The 13231-nt window shown below is 38.1% G+C and overlaps 1 protein-coding gene across 3 annotated transcripts in view; it reads left to right on the top strand.

Moving 5' to 3' along the window:
• DNAH8 (dynein axonemal heavy chain 8) overlaps positions 1-13231 on the top strand; it is a 363336-nt gene that overhangs the window by 199567 nt on the left and 150538 nt on the right. For all 3 annotated transcript variants that reach the window (XM_077904163.1, XM_077904162.1, XM_077904164.1), the window contains exon 57: positions 1686-1899. In XM_077904163.1, coding sequence (XP_077760289.1) covers positions 1686-1899 — 214 coding nt within the window. The remainder of the gene's footprint in view (positions 1-1685; positions 1900-13231) is intronic.

Genomic DNA, 13231 nt, shown 5'->3' with positions numbered 1-13231 from the left:
GAGACTTCTCAGGCAATTCCTGTAATGTGAGGGGAGTGGGAGCATATTAAGATATCATCTATAAGCTGAAAAGCTCTTGCATTTCAAACTCATTTAACCAATTAGGGATATCTTGTTGGATCTCAAACTTAACATATACAAAACTAAATTCCTGTTACTCCCTAAATCTGCTCCTGCAACACTTCTCCATCTCAAAAAATGGCAACTCCATACTCAATCTGTTAGGAAATCATGTGGGCTCTATCTTCAAACTATATCTGAGATTTAACCACTACTCATCATCTCCATTGTTAACACTGGTGGGAGCCACCATCTCTCTTCTTGGTCACTAAAAATGCATTGTTTCCCCATTGCCTTTGCCCTCTCAATCTATTTTCAAATTAGAAATCCATTAAAGCATAAATTAGATTATGACACAGTCCTCTGCTCAAAATCCTCCCATAAAACTTGTAGAATATAAATACTAAAATCCTTCCTGTGACCCAAAGACCCTACGCTGATTGATCTCCTCTCCCCATGACTCTCCTCCAACTACATTTCCTAGTCCTTGCACAAACTGGCTATAATGTTCACTCAGAGCCTCTACATTTGCAATTTCCTCCTCTTGGAATGCTCTTCCCCTAGATATCTAAGTCGTTTTCTTTCTCATTTCCTTCAAGTCTTTGGTTACATGACATGTGAGGTGAATCCTCCTGGATCTCCATATTCAGTTGTACCCTTGAACACTGCCTATTTCCTTTCTCTACTTTATTTCTCCCAAAAGACTTAAACCATTTTATTTACATACATACATACAGGCATACATGTGTACATGTATATATTTTGTCTCCTACCACTAGAATGTACGCTCCATGAAGACAGGAATTTTTGTCTATGCTACAGCAGAATCAGGCACACAGTAATCATTAATATTTGTTGAATGAAAGAGTGTCATTTTTGAGGTGCTTTTGTGTCATCCTCTCAGAGATGCCTAATACAAATTTGGAAATACAGGCATGGAAGTTAGAAGGAAATCGGAAACTAGTTATAGAGTTGAGATTTTTTAGGGTACAGGGCTGACATCACATCCCTTGAAATAGTCAGAAGAGAAAAATCCAACAATGGAACCCTGTAGGAACAGTTACATGTGAGGGACAGATGGAGAAAGAGTAGCTTAGGAAGTGATACAGAGTCCCAAGATGAATCTGGAAAGAACTGAGCATCTGAATCTAAATAAAAGAGGAAAAAATTTCAATAAGAAGGGAGTGTTATCAGTGTTAGAGGCTGGAGAAAAGAAAGAGAAGGACATAAAATTCAAAGCCAAAACATTCAGTGATATTGAAGGCTCAGGAGTAACACCATCCCACATTCTGATTTAAAGTATTTTGAAGTGTTGAATGTTGATTCTTATAACTCTGACTGCTGTTGTAATTGTAGCAAATATTCTGTACCTCACCAATTTAAATTTCTTTGGAAATCCATTTTATCAATGTGGTGAGAGCACACAGGACCTGATCCAGGGTTTAGGTTATGGTTTCATTCATGCATTTAAATCAAATTGCCTTACAGGTGACTGTCAGCATTCACAAATACGTCATTGACAAGAGTTGAATATTTTCTTCTAATCTCACATGTACCATTTTATAGGAGCTGTGGAAGAGTATGATAGTGATATGTTACTAAAGTATCACTGTATAAAATTTCAGATAACTAATGAGATTGTGCGACAAATGATGGAAATGGAAGGAATGTATAGTTTGGATAAGCCTGGAGACTTCACTACTATTGTTGATGTGCAGATCATAGCAGCAATGATCCATCCCGGAGGTGGTCGAAATGATATTCCTCAACGTTTAAAAAGACAGTTTACTGTGTTTAATTGCACATTGCCTTCAAATGCTTCAATAGACAAAATTTTTGGTATGACTATTTTTGATGTTTCTTTTTTTATTGTATTACACAATGGACATAAGCCTTGCAAAACCTTATTTAAAAGATAAAAAGGCTCTGTCCGAAGTAGGGATTAGTTATCTGAAGTGGAGGGCTAAATACCAGAAAAGAAGGACTAAATATTAAGATTACTCATGTTTATAGCCCATTCTAAAATTATTTAGAAGTAGCCTTGTTGAAGTTTGGCTTTAAGGTTTTAGTTCTCTTGACATGATTAATCAGAAAAATTTGGGTTAATGAATAATAGCTCATATATCATAGTTTAACAGTATAATATATCTAGTCAAAAGTAGCATTTTGATATGTTACTGAAAGATTTTTTTTGACAACAAATTTAGGTCCATATAAGTTGTTTCATTAAAAATTTTGTATATGAAGACATACAACAGAAACTGACCCATACATGGGTCAACAGAAAATGTCCATTCATGTATGGACATTAATTGACATAGCAAGTACTATAGATTAGAAGGGAAAGGGTAGACTTTTAGTAAATGCTATTGTTTTAAATGGTATTGTAATGGTATATAATTAGTGATCTAATGTGAAAATAATTGAAATTGAACCCTTACCTCACACCAAGCATAAAATCAATCAAGATGGATTAAAGACCTAAATATAGAAAGCAAAGATATAAAACATTTGGAAGAAAATATAGGAAAATACCTTCAAATCTGTATTTTTTGTATCCTTTGGGTAAACACCTAGTAGTGCAATTGCTGGATCATAGTGTAGTTCTATTTTTAACTTTTTGAGGAAACTCCATACTGTTTTCCATAGTGGCTGCACCACTTTGCATTCCCACCAACAGTGTAAGAGGGTATCTCTTTCTCCATACCCCCACCAACATCTGTGGTTTCATTTCCTGTGTTGTTGGTTTTAGCTATTCTGACAGGTGTGAGCTGGCATCTTATCATAGTTTTGATTTGTATTTCCTTGATAGTAAGTGATGTTGACTCACATCTTTTCTTGTGTCTGTTGGCTATCTGTATGTCTTCTTTGGAAAAATGTCTATTCACATCTTCTGCCTACTTCTTAACTGGATTATTTGTCTTTTAAGTTTTATAACTTCTTTATATATTTTGGATACTAATCCTTTATCAGATATGTCATTTGCAAATATCTTCTTCCATTCTCTAGGTTGCCTTTTAGTTTTGTTGATTGTTTCCTTCACTGTGTGAAAGCTTTTTATCTTGATGAAGCCCCAATAGTTCATTTTTGCTTTTGTTTCCGTTGTCTCTGGTGCTGTGTCTAGTAAGAAGTTACTCCAGCTGAGGTCAAATAGGTTGCTGCCTGTGTTCTTCTCTAGGGTTTTGATGGTTTCTTGTCTCACATTTAGGTCTTTCATCCATTTTGAGTTTATTTTTGTGTATGGTGTAAGAAAGTGGCCCGGTTTATTCTTCTGCATGTGGCTATCCAGTTTTCCTAACAATATTTTCTGAAGAGATTGTCTTTTTTTCCATTGGATATTCTTTCCTGCTTTGTCAAATATTAGTTGGCCATATAGTTGTGGGTCTATTTCTGGGTTTTATATTCTGTTGCATTGATCTATATGTCTGCTTTTGTGCCAGTAGCATACTGTCTTGATGACTGCAGCTTTGTAATGTAGCTTGAAGTCCAGAATCTTGATGCCTCCAGGTTTGCTTTTCTTTTTCAAGATTGCTTTGGATCTTTGGGGTCTTTTGTGGTTGCATACAAATTTTAGGATTGTTTGTTCTAGCCCTGTGAAAAATGCTGGTGGTATTTTGATAGAGATTGCATTAAATGTATAGATTGCTTTGAGTAGTATAGACATTTAGCAATGTTTGTGCTTCCAAGCCATAAACATGGATTTTTTCCCATTTCTTTGTGTCCTCTTCCATTTCTTTCATAAGTGTTCTATAGTTTTCAGAGTACAAATCTTTTACCTCTTTGGTTAGGTTTATTCCTAGATATCATATGGGTTTTGGTGCAGTTGTAAATGAGATAGAGTCTTTGATTTCTTTTTCTGCTGCATCATTATTGGTGTATAGAAATGCAACAGATTTCACTGCATTGATTTTCTATCCTGAGACTTTATTGAATCAGTTCTAGCGATTTTTTGGTGGAGTCTTTTGGGTTTTCTATATATAGTATCATGTCATCTGCAAATAATGAAAGTTTTATTTCTTTCTTACTGATTTGGATACTTTTTATTTCTTTTTGTTGTCTGATTGCTGTGGCTAGGACCTCCAGTACTATGTTGAATAAAAGCTGTGAGAGTGGACATACTTGACTTATTCCTGACCTTAGAGGAAAAGCTCTCAGTTTTTCCCATTGAGGATGATGTGAGCTGTGGGTTTTCCATAGACGATCTTTATCATCTTGAGATATGTTCCCTTTAAACCTATTTTGTTGAGGGGTTTTATCATGAATGGATGTTGTACTTTGTCATATGCTTTTCTACACCTATTGAAATGATCAGAGTGGTTTTTATCCTTTCTCTTATTGATGTGATGGATCATGCTGATTGATGTGTGAATACTGAACCAGCCTTGCAACCTAGCAATAAATCCCACTTGATTGTGGTGAATGATTTTTTTTACTGTATTGTTGGATTCGGTTTGCTAGTATTTTACTGAGGATTTTTGCATCTATTGGCCTGTAGTTCTCTTTTTTGTGATGTCTTTATATCATTTTGGCATTAGGATAATGCTGGTCTCATAGAATGAATTTGGAAGTTTTCCTTCCTTTTCTTTTTTTGGAATAGTTTGAGAAGAATAGGTATTAACTCTTTCTTAAATGTTTGGTAGAATTTGCCTGTCAAGCCATCTAGTCCTGGATTTTTGTTTGTTGGGAGTTTTTTGATCACTGATTTAATTTTTGCTGGTTACCAGTCTTTCAAATTTCCTATATAGAGTATCATGTCATCTGCAAATACTGAAAGTTTGACTTATTTGCCAGTTTGGATGCCTTTATTTGTTTTCATTGATTGCTGAGGCTAAGGCTTCCAGTATTATGTTAAATTGTAATGGTGGGCAGCCCGGGTGGCTCAGCGGTTTAGTGCCGCCTTCAGCCCAGGGCCTGATCCTGGAGACCTGGGATCGAGTCCCACGTCAGGCTCCCTGCATGGAGCCTGCTTCTCCCTCTGCCTGTGTCTCTGCCTCTGTGTGTGTGTGTCTCTCATGAATAAATAAATAAAATCTAAAAATAATAAATAAATAAATAAATAAATAAATAAATAAATAAATAAATAGTAATGGTGAGAGGGGACATCCTGGTCTTGTTCCTGACCATAGAGGGAAACCTCTCAGTTTTTCCCCATTGAGGATGATACTAGCTGTGGGTCTTTCATATATGGCCTTTATGATGTTGAAGTATATTCTATCTATATCTACTTTGTGGAGGGTTTTTATCAAGAATGGATGCTGTGGGGCACCTGGGTGGCTCAGTCAATTAAGTATCTGCCTTCAGCTCAGGCCACAATCCCAGAGCTCTGGGATTGTGCCCCATATTGGGCTCCCTCTCAACAGGGAGCCAGCTTCTCTCTCTTCCTCTGCCTCTACCCACCCTCCAGCTTTTGCTCTGTCTCTCAAGTACATAAAATCTTTTTAAAAAGAATGTATGCTCTACTTTGTCAATGCTTTTTCTGAATCTATTGAGAGGATCATTTGATTCTTAGTCTTTCTTTTATTAATGTGTATATCATGTTGATTGATTTGTGAATATTGAACCACCCCTGTAGTCCAGGAATAAATCCCACTTGATCGTGGTGAATAATTCTTTTAATGTACTGTTGGATTCAATTCGCTAGTACCTTGTTGAGAGTTTTTACAACTATTTTCATCAGGAATATTCTCCTTTTTAGTGAGGTATTTGTCTGGTTTTGGAATCAAGGTAAAGCTGGTCTTGTAGAATGAGTTTGGAAGTTTTCCTTCCATTTCTATTTTTTGGAAGAGTTTGAGAAGAATAGCTATTAATTCTTCTTTAAATATCTGATAGAGGGGGATCCCTGGGTGGCTCAGCGGTTTGGCGCCTGCCTTCAGCTCAAAGCGTGATCCTGGGGTCCCAGGATCTAGTCCTATGTCAGGCTTCCTGCACGGAGCCTGCTTCTCCCTCTGCCTGTGTCTCTGCCTTTCTCTCTGTCTCTCATGAATAAATACATTTAAAAAAATCTTAAAAAAAATAAATATCTGATAGAATTCCACTGGGAAACCATCTGGCCTTGGATTTTTTTTTGTTTGGAGATTTTTGATTACTGATTGAATTTCTTTGCTGGTTATGGGTCTGTTCAAATTTTCTATTTATTCCTGTTGCAGTTTTGGTAGTTTACATGTTTCTAGTAATTTATCTACTTCTTCCTAATTGCCCAGTTTCTTGGCATATAATTTTTCATAATATTCTTTTATAATTGTTTGTATTTCTGTGGTGTGATCTCTCCTCTTTCATTCATGATTTTATTTATTTGGTTCCTTTCTCTTTTTTATTTGATAAGTCCAGCTATGGGGTTATCAATTTTATTAATTCTTTCAAAGAACCAGCTCTTAGTTTCATTGATCCATGCTACTGTTTTTTTATATCATACGTTTCGGCTCTAATCTTTATTATTTTCCTTCCTTTAAAGCTTTCCTTCCAAATAAAGCTTTAGGCTTTATTTGCTGTTCCTTTTCTAACTCCTTTAGGTGTAAGGTTAGGTTGTGAATTTGAGACTTTTCTTGCTTCTTGAGGTAGGTCTGTTGCAATATCCTTCCCTCTTAGGACCACTTTTGCTGTATCCCAAAGGTTTTGGATTGTCGTGTTTTCATTTTTATTTGCCTCCATGTATTTTTTAAATTTCTTCTTTAATTTTGTGGTTGACCCATTCATTCTTTAGTAGCATGTTTTCTAGCCTCCATGTGTTTGTGGTCTTTTCAAATGTTTTCTTATGGTTGACTTCAAGTTTCATGGTGTTGTGGTCTGAAAATATGCATGGTATGATCTCCATGTTTTTGCACTTATTGAGGGCTGGTTTATGACCCAGTATGTGACCTATTCTGGAGAATATTCCATGTATTCTTTTTGAAAAGAATGTGTTCTGGTGCTTTAGTATGAAATGTTCTGAATATCTGTTATCTCCATCTGGTCCAGTGTGTCATTCGAAGCCATTATTTCCTTGTTGATTTTCTGCTTAGATTATCTGTCCATTGCTGTTAAGAGGGATGTTAAAGCCCCATATTATTATTGTATTATTATCAATGAGTTTCTTTATGTTTGTTAATGATTTATATATTTGGGTGCTCCCAAGTTGGGGCATAAATGTTTAAAATTGTTAGATCTTCTTGATGGATAGACCCCTTAAGGGGGTATTATGCCTAGTGAAGCAAGTCAGTCGGAGAATAACAAACATTATATGGTCTCATTCATTTGGGGAATATATAAAATATTATATTATATTATATTATATTATATTATATTATATTATATTATATTCTTATACCTAGGGTATAATGCCCTTCATCATCATCATCTCTTGTTACAGTCTTTGATTTAAGGTCTAGTTTGTCTGATATGAGTATGACTACTCTGGCCTTCTTTTGATGTCCATTAGCATGATAGATGGTTCTCTGTCCCATCACTTTCAATCTGCAGATATCTTTAGTCTAAAACAAGTCTTTTGTAGGCAGCATATAGATGGGTCTTGTGGGTTTTTTTTTAATCCATTCTGATACCCTATGTCTTTTGATTGAAATATTTAGTCCATTTACACTCACAGTGATTATTGATAGATATGAACTTAGTGCCATGTGTTACCTGTGAAGTTGGTATATCTGATCATGTTCTCTGTTCCTTTCTAGTCTTTGTTGCTTTTGGTCTTTTTTTCCCCACTCAAAGAGTTCCCCTTAATATTTCTTGCAGGGCTGGTTTAGTGGTCACAAACTCCTTTCATTTTTGTTTTCCAGGAAATTCTTTATTTCTTCTATTCGGAATGACAAACTTGTTGGATAAAGTATTCTTGGCTGTGTATTTCCCATTCAGCATGTTAAATATATCATGCTACTTTCTTCTGGCCTGCCAGCTTTCGGTAGACAGATCTGTTGTGAATCTGATCTGTCTTCTTTTCTAGGTTAAGGACATTTTCTTTCCCTCGCTGCTTTCAGGATTCTTTCCTTGTCTGTGTATTTTGTGAATTTGACTATGAAATGACTTGTTGATGGCTGGCTTTTGTTCAGTTTGATGGGAGTTCCCCGTGCTTCTTGGATTTTGATATCTGTTTCCTTCCCCAGATTAGGGAATTTTTCAGCTGTAATTTGTCAAGTAAGCCTTCTGCCCTCTTTTCTTTCTCCTCTTCTTCTGGGACTCATATGATATGAATGTTATTATGCTTTTTTTTATTGGAGGTCAGTTTGCCAACATATAACACATCACCCAGTGCTCATCCCATCAAGTGCCCCCTCAGTGCCAATCACCCAGTCATCCCAACCCCCTGCCCACCTCTCTTTCCACTACCCCTTGTTCGTTTCCCAGAGTTAGGAGTCTCTCATGTTTTATCACTCTCTCTGATATTTCCCACTTATTTTCTCTCCTTTCCCCTTTATTCTCTTTCACTATTTTTTATATTCCCCAAATGAATGAGACCATATAATGTTTGTCCTTCTCCGATTGACTTGCTTCACTAGGCATAATACCCTCCAGTTCCATCTATGTCAAAGCAAACATTGGGTATTTGTCGTTTTTAATGGCTGAGTAATATTCCATTGTATACATATACCACATCTTCTTTATCCATTCATCTTTCGATGGACATCGAGGCTCCTTCCATAGTTTGGCTATTGTGGACATTGCTGCTATAAACATTGGGGTGCAGGTGCCCCAGCATTTCACTGCATTTGTATCTTTGGAGTAAATCCCCAGCAGTGCAATTGCTGGGTCATAGGGCTTGGACTTCAGAGAGTTGGAACAAATCATCTTAAGATTTGTGTGGAATCAGAAAAGACCCCGAATAGCCAGGGGAATATTAAAAAAAAAAAAAAAACAGAGCTGGGGGCATCACAATGCCAGATTTTAGATTGTATTACAAAGCTGTGATCATCAAGACAGTGTGGTACTGGCAAAAAACCAGACATATAGATCAATGGAACAGAATAGAGAATCCAGAAATGGCCCCTCAACTCTATGGTCAACTAATATTTGACAAAGCAGGAAAGACTATCCACTGGAAAAATGACAGTCTCTTCAATAAATGGTGCTGGGAAAATTGGACAGCCAAGTGCAGAAGAATGAAACTAAACCACTCTCTTACACCATACACAAAGATAAACTCAAAATGGATGAAGGATCTAAATGTGAGACAAGAATCCATCAAAATCCTAGAGGAGAACACGGACAACACCCTTTTTGAACTTGGCCACAGCAACTTCTTGCAAGATACATCTATGAAGGCAAGGGAAACAAAAGCAAAAATGAACTATTGGGACTTCATCAGGATAAAAAGCTTCTGCACAGCAAAAGAAACAGTCAACAAAACTAAAAGACAACTTACAAAATGGGAGAAGATATTTGCAAATGACATATCAGATAAAGGGCTAGTATCCAAGATCTATAAAGAACTTATTAAACTCAACAGCAAAGAAACAAACAATCCAATCATGAAATGGTCAAAAGACATGAAGAGAAATCTCACAGAGGAAGACCTAGACATGGACAACATGCACATGAGAAAATGCTCCACATCACTTGCCATCAGGGAAATACAAATCAAAACCACGATGAGATACCACCTCACCCCAGTGAGAATGGGGAAAATTAACAAGACAGGAAATAACAAATGTTGGAGAGGATGTGGAGAAAGGGGAACCCTCTTGCACTGTTGGTGGGAATGTGAACTGGTGCAGCTACTCTGGAAAACTGTGTGGAGGTTCCTCAAAGAGTGAATGTTATTATGCTTTAAGGAGTCTCTGAGTTCCCTAAGTCTGTATTTGTGATCCAATACCTTTCTTTCCCTCTTCTTTTTGGCTTCATTATTTTCCATAAGTTTGTCTTCTGTATCACTGATTCACTCCTGTGTTTTGTCCATCCTCATTGCCATTGCTTCCTGTTGATTCTGCATCTCGCTTATAGCATATTTTATTTTGGCCTGACTAGTTTTTACTTCTTGTATCTCTGCAGTAAGAGATTCTCTAGTGTCTTCTACACTTTTCTAAAGACCAGCTAGTATCCTTATAACTGTTGTTTTAAATTCTTGTTTAGGCATCTTATTTATATCTGTATTGATTAAGTCACTGGCAGTTACTTCTTCCCTTCCTTTCTTTTGGAGTGAATTCCTCTCTCTTATCATTTTGTCTAGGTTGCTGTTTTTGTGTGTGTGTAATTGTTAGGAAACAACACAATTTTACAATTTATACAATTTTGTGTATATTCCTGTTCCTGAGTAATGGCTATATTAAGAAGAGACCCCAAAGAGAAAGAAAGGAAGAAAAGAAAAAGGGCCAGGTGCTCAGGAGGTGTTTCAGAATGTGCACTCTACTGTTGTGTTTTGGCTGCTCCTTCCCCCAGGTCAGCCCTCTGCAGAGTTTCTCCTTGCCTGCAGTGGGGGTGTTTGGACCTTGTCCACTGTGTGGCCAGTTTTAACTAGGTGTGTTTTGGTCTGCTTATTAAAAGAAACTAGATCCAAAAAAACCCAAAACAAATCAAAACCCAAAGAAGCTAGAACTGAAGCTTTGCAGCACCCTATGGTCAGTAGACAGTGAAAGGGGTTTGTCCTGGTCTTCTAGGGGAAGGGCCTGCTTGCACTGATTTTCAGGTGGACTTGCCTTAATGGAGATGCCATCTGCAGGGTACAGGAGGGCAGGGCTTGGTATAGGCATCTTTGGCCTCCACTGGGAGGTGCTGTGTTGCTCATTGAAGTTGGTACCGGGGAGGGTACAGGGAATAGCATTGGCTCACTCTCTCATTCTGGAGTGGGGAGTTCATACCCACCACTCTTCAAGAAGCCCTCAGAGAAGAGCAAACAATCACTCCTCTTGTGTCCCCAGCTTCCATCAGATCTCTGTCTTTACTCTGTGTCCCAGCTGTCTACCAGCCAGGCAGCATAGTACTCCTGTGTTTTATCTCAGATGTCCGACTGGTTTTCAAAATTCCAAATTTTAGTGACCTGTATGGCACAGACCTATGCTGATATTCTGGGGGAGGGTCTTGCCATGTTATAGTCAGTGCTGGTTTGTCCCAGAAAAGCAGTCATCTGACCATACACTGGTTCAAAGTGTTAAGTGCAGCAAAAAGCTGGCACCAAGGCTTGCTGCCCTCAGCAGGTGTCTCTGTTCCTATGCTAGTGAACAGGGGAGCATGTTGGCTCCCACCAGCTCTTTTGTCCCCAGAGGCCGTGCCATGACTCTCCTAATGCACTCTCAAGAAGGGGAACTGTTTCTCTCCATCGCACTCAGAGGATCCCCAGACCACACTGCACATTCCCGGGCTACTGCCCTCCTTCCCCACCAGACCACTGCTAAGCCTGCCAAACATGGCCTCTCAATGGCACAGATGTCCAGGACGTCAGACTTGGAGCTCCATCACTTATAAAGACTTGTGGTAGTCAGTCCTTCTCCTTTTCCTAGTCACTGATTTTGGGGAAGAGTTTTTCCTGTGCAACACTCTGCCTACTGCTTCACTCTTTCTTTCTCTCTCTTCCTCTCTTTCTCTTCTCTTTGTGATGAGGGCTCCCTCCCTTTTGCAGCACCTGGAGTCCTCTTCCCCAAAATCACCTCCCTAGAGCCCATACTTTCTATGATGTGACCACTTTTCTACCTCTAGATGTGCAGTTTGTTCTCTTAGTCTTCAGATCAACTTCTTGCATGTTCAGGATGATTTGATAATCATCTAGCTGTGTTTGAGGGATGAAGCAAGCTTAGGGTCCCTCTATTCCTCCACTATCTTAACTCCTCTTCTAGGAAAGAACTTTTTAAATGAGACTCGGAAAGCATAGACCATAAGGAAGGAGATGACAGGTTTGACCAGATTAAAATTAAGAACTTTTGTTTGTCTAAAAACCAACTTTGAAGAGTGAAAAGACAAGCCTCAAAGTGGGAGAAAAAAAGTCCAACACATATAATAAAACAAAAAAGTTAGTAATCTGAATACTTCAAGAAATCCTATGAATCAATCAGAAAAAGCAAACATCCTAATATAAAAATGGACACAAAATCAAGCACTTTAAGAGGGAAGTAAATGCCAATAAATAAATATAAAGATGATAGGCATACTAATATTCAGGAAAATGCAAGTTTAAAACACCGAGGAGATACCATTTTATACCCACTGGATTTGCAAAAATGAAAAATCAGGCATTGGTGAGAATGTGCAGGAACTGAGACAGTCACCACCTGCTGGTGGGAGTATAAATTGTCATGAGCGCTGTGGGTAATAAGTGGACATTATTGCTGGTAAAGCAGAACGTGTGAACACTCACAGCAACTCCACTCCCAGACATATGTCTGTTTATCATTTGTTTCCTTTATTATTTGCATATTCTGAGTTGCATGTAAGAAATCCTTTCCTACCCAGAGATCATGTAGAGACTGGCCTCTATTTTCTTCCAGACATTATAGTTTTGCCTTCCATACCTAAACCCTTAATCCGTCTTTGCTTGATTTTGTGCAAGTGTGCCAGAAGACATTCAAGGATGTTTACAGAACAATGTCCTTGGTAGCAAAAACCTTGAAATAATCCAAATATTTATCGACTGTAAAATTGGATCAGTAAATTGCAGCGTAGGCACACAGCATAATGATATGCAGCAGTGAATATGAACAAACACAGCTACAGGCCTCAGTGTGGATGAAGCCCAGAAATATGTTGAGTCAAAGAAGCAAGTCACAAAGGAATATGTGATATGATCCCATTACATTAAATTTCAAAAGTTGAAGTTAAAGAAAACGCTAAGTGGCAAAGCTATAAAGAAAAGCAAGTCTCGGATTCTCACCAGGTCAGCACAGTGGCTGCACTTAGAGGAAGGAAGGGGTTGTGGGCAGCGGTGGATGAACAGGGGCTTCTGCTCTACTGGGGCAAGGTTGTTTCTCAATCTCATGGGCTGTATGTGAGTCTGTGTGTTTAGTTGTTAAACTATTTTATACACCTCAATATGATTCATACTGAAAACTAAAGACAGAGAGAAATGAGAATCTGAGGTTCAGAGAAGTGAAATGGCTGTCCAGTCAAGGCCATTCAGTTAGTACGTGGCAGAGATGTGGTGCTAATCCTGTTTTCTGATTCCGATGCCATGCTTGTCCCATGGGAAGTCAGGGATCTAGAATTATTGGATTTCAGGAAGCAAAGGGCCTTGCAGGCATTTAGCACAACCAACCCTGACTTC

Source organism: Canis aureus, chromosome 7 (genome assembly GCF_053574225.1).
Source record: "Canis aureus isolate CA01 chromosome 7, VMU_Caureus_v.1.0, whole genome shotgun sequence".
Classification (NCBI taxonomy): Eukaryota; Metazoa; Chordata; class Mammalia; order Carnivora; family Canidae; genus Canis; species Canis aureus.
Note: the sequence above shows the minus strand (reverse complement) of the source record. Positions and strands in the feature narration are given on the sequence as shown.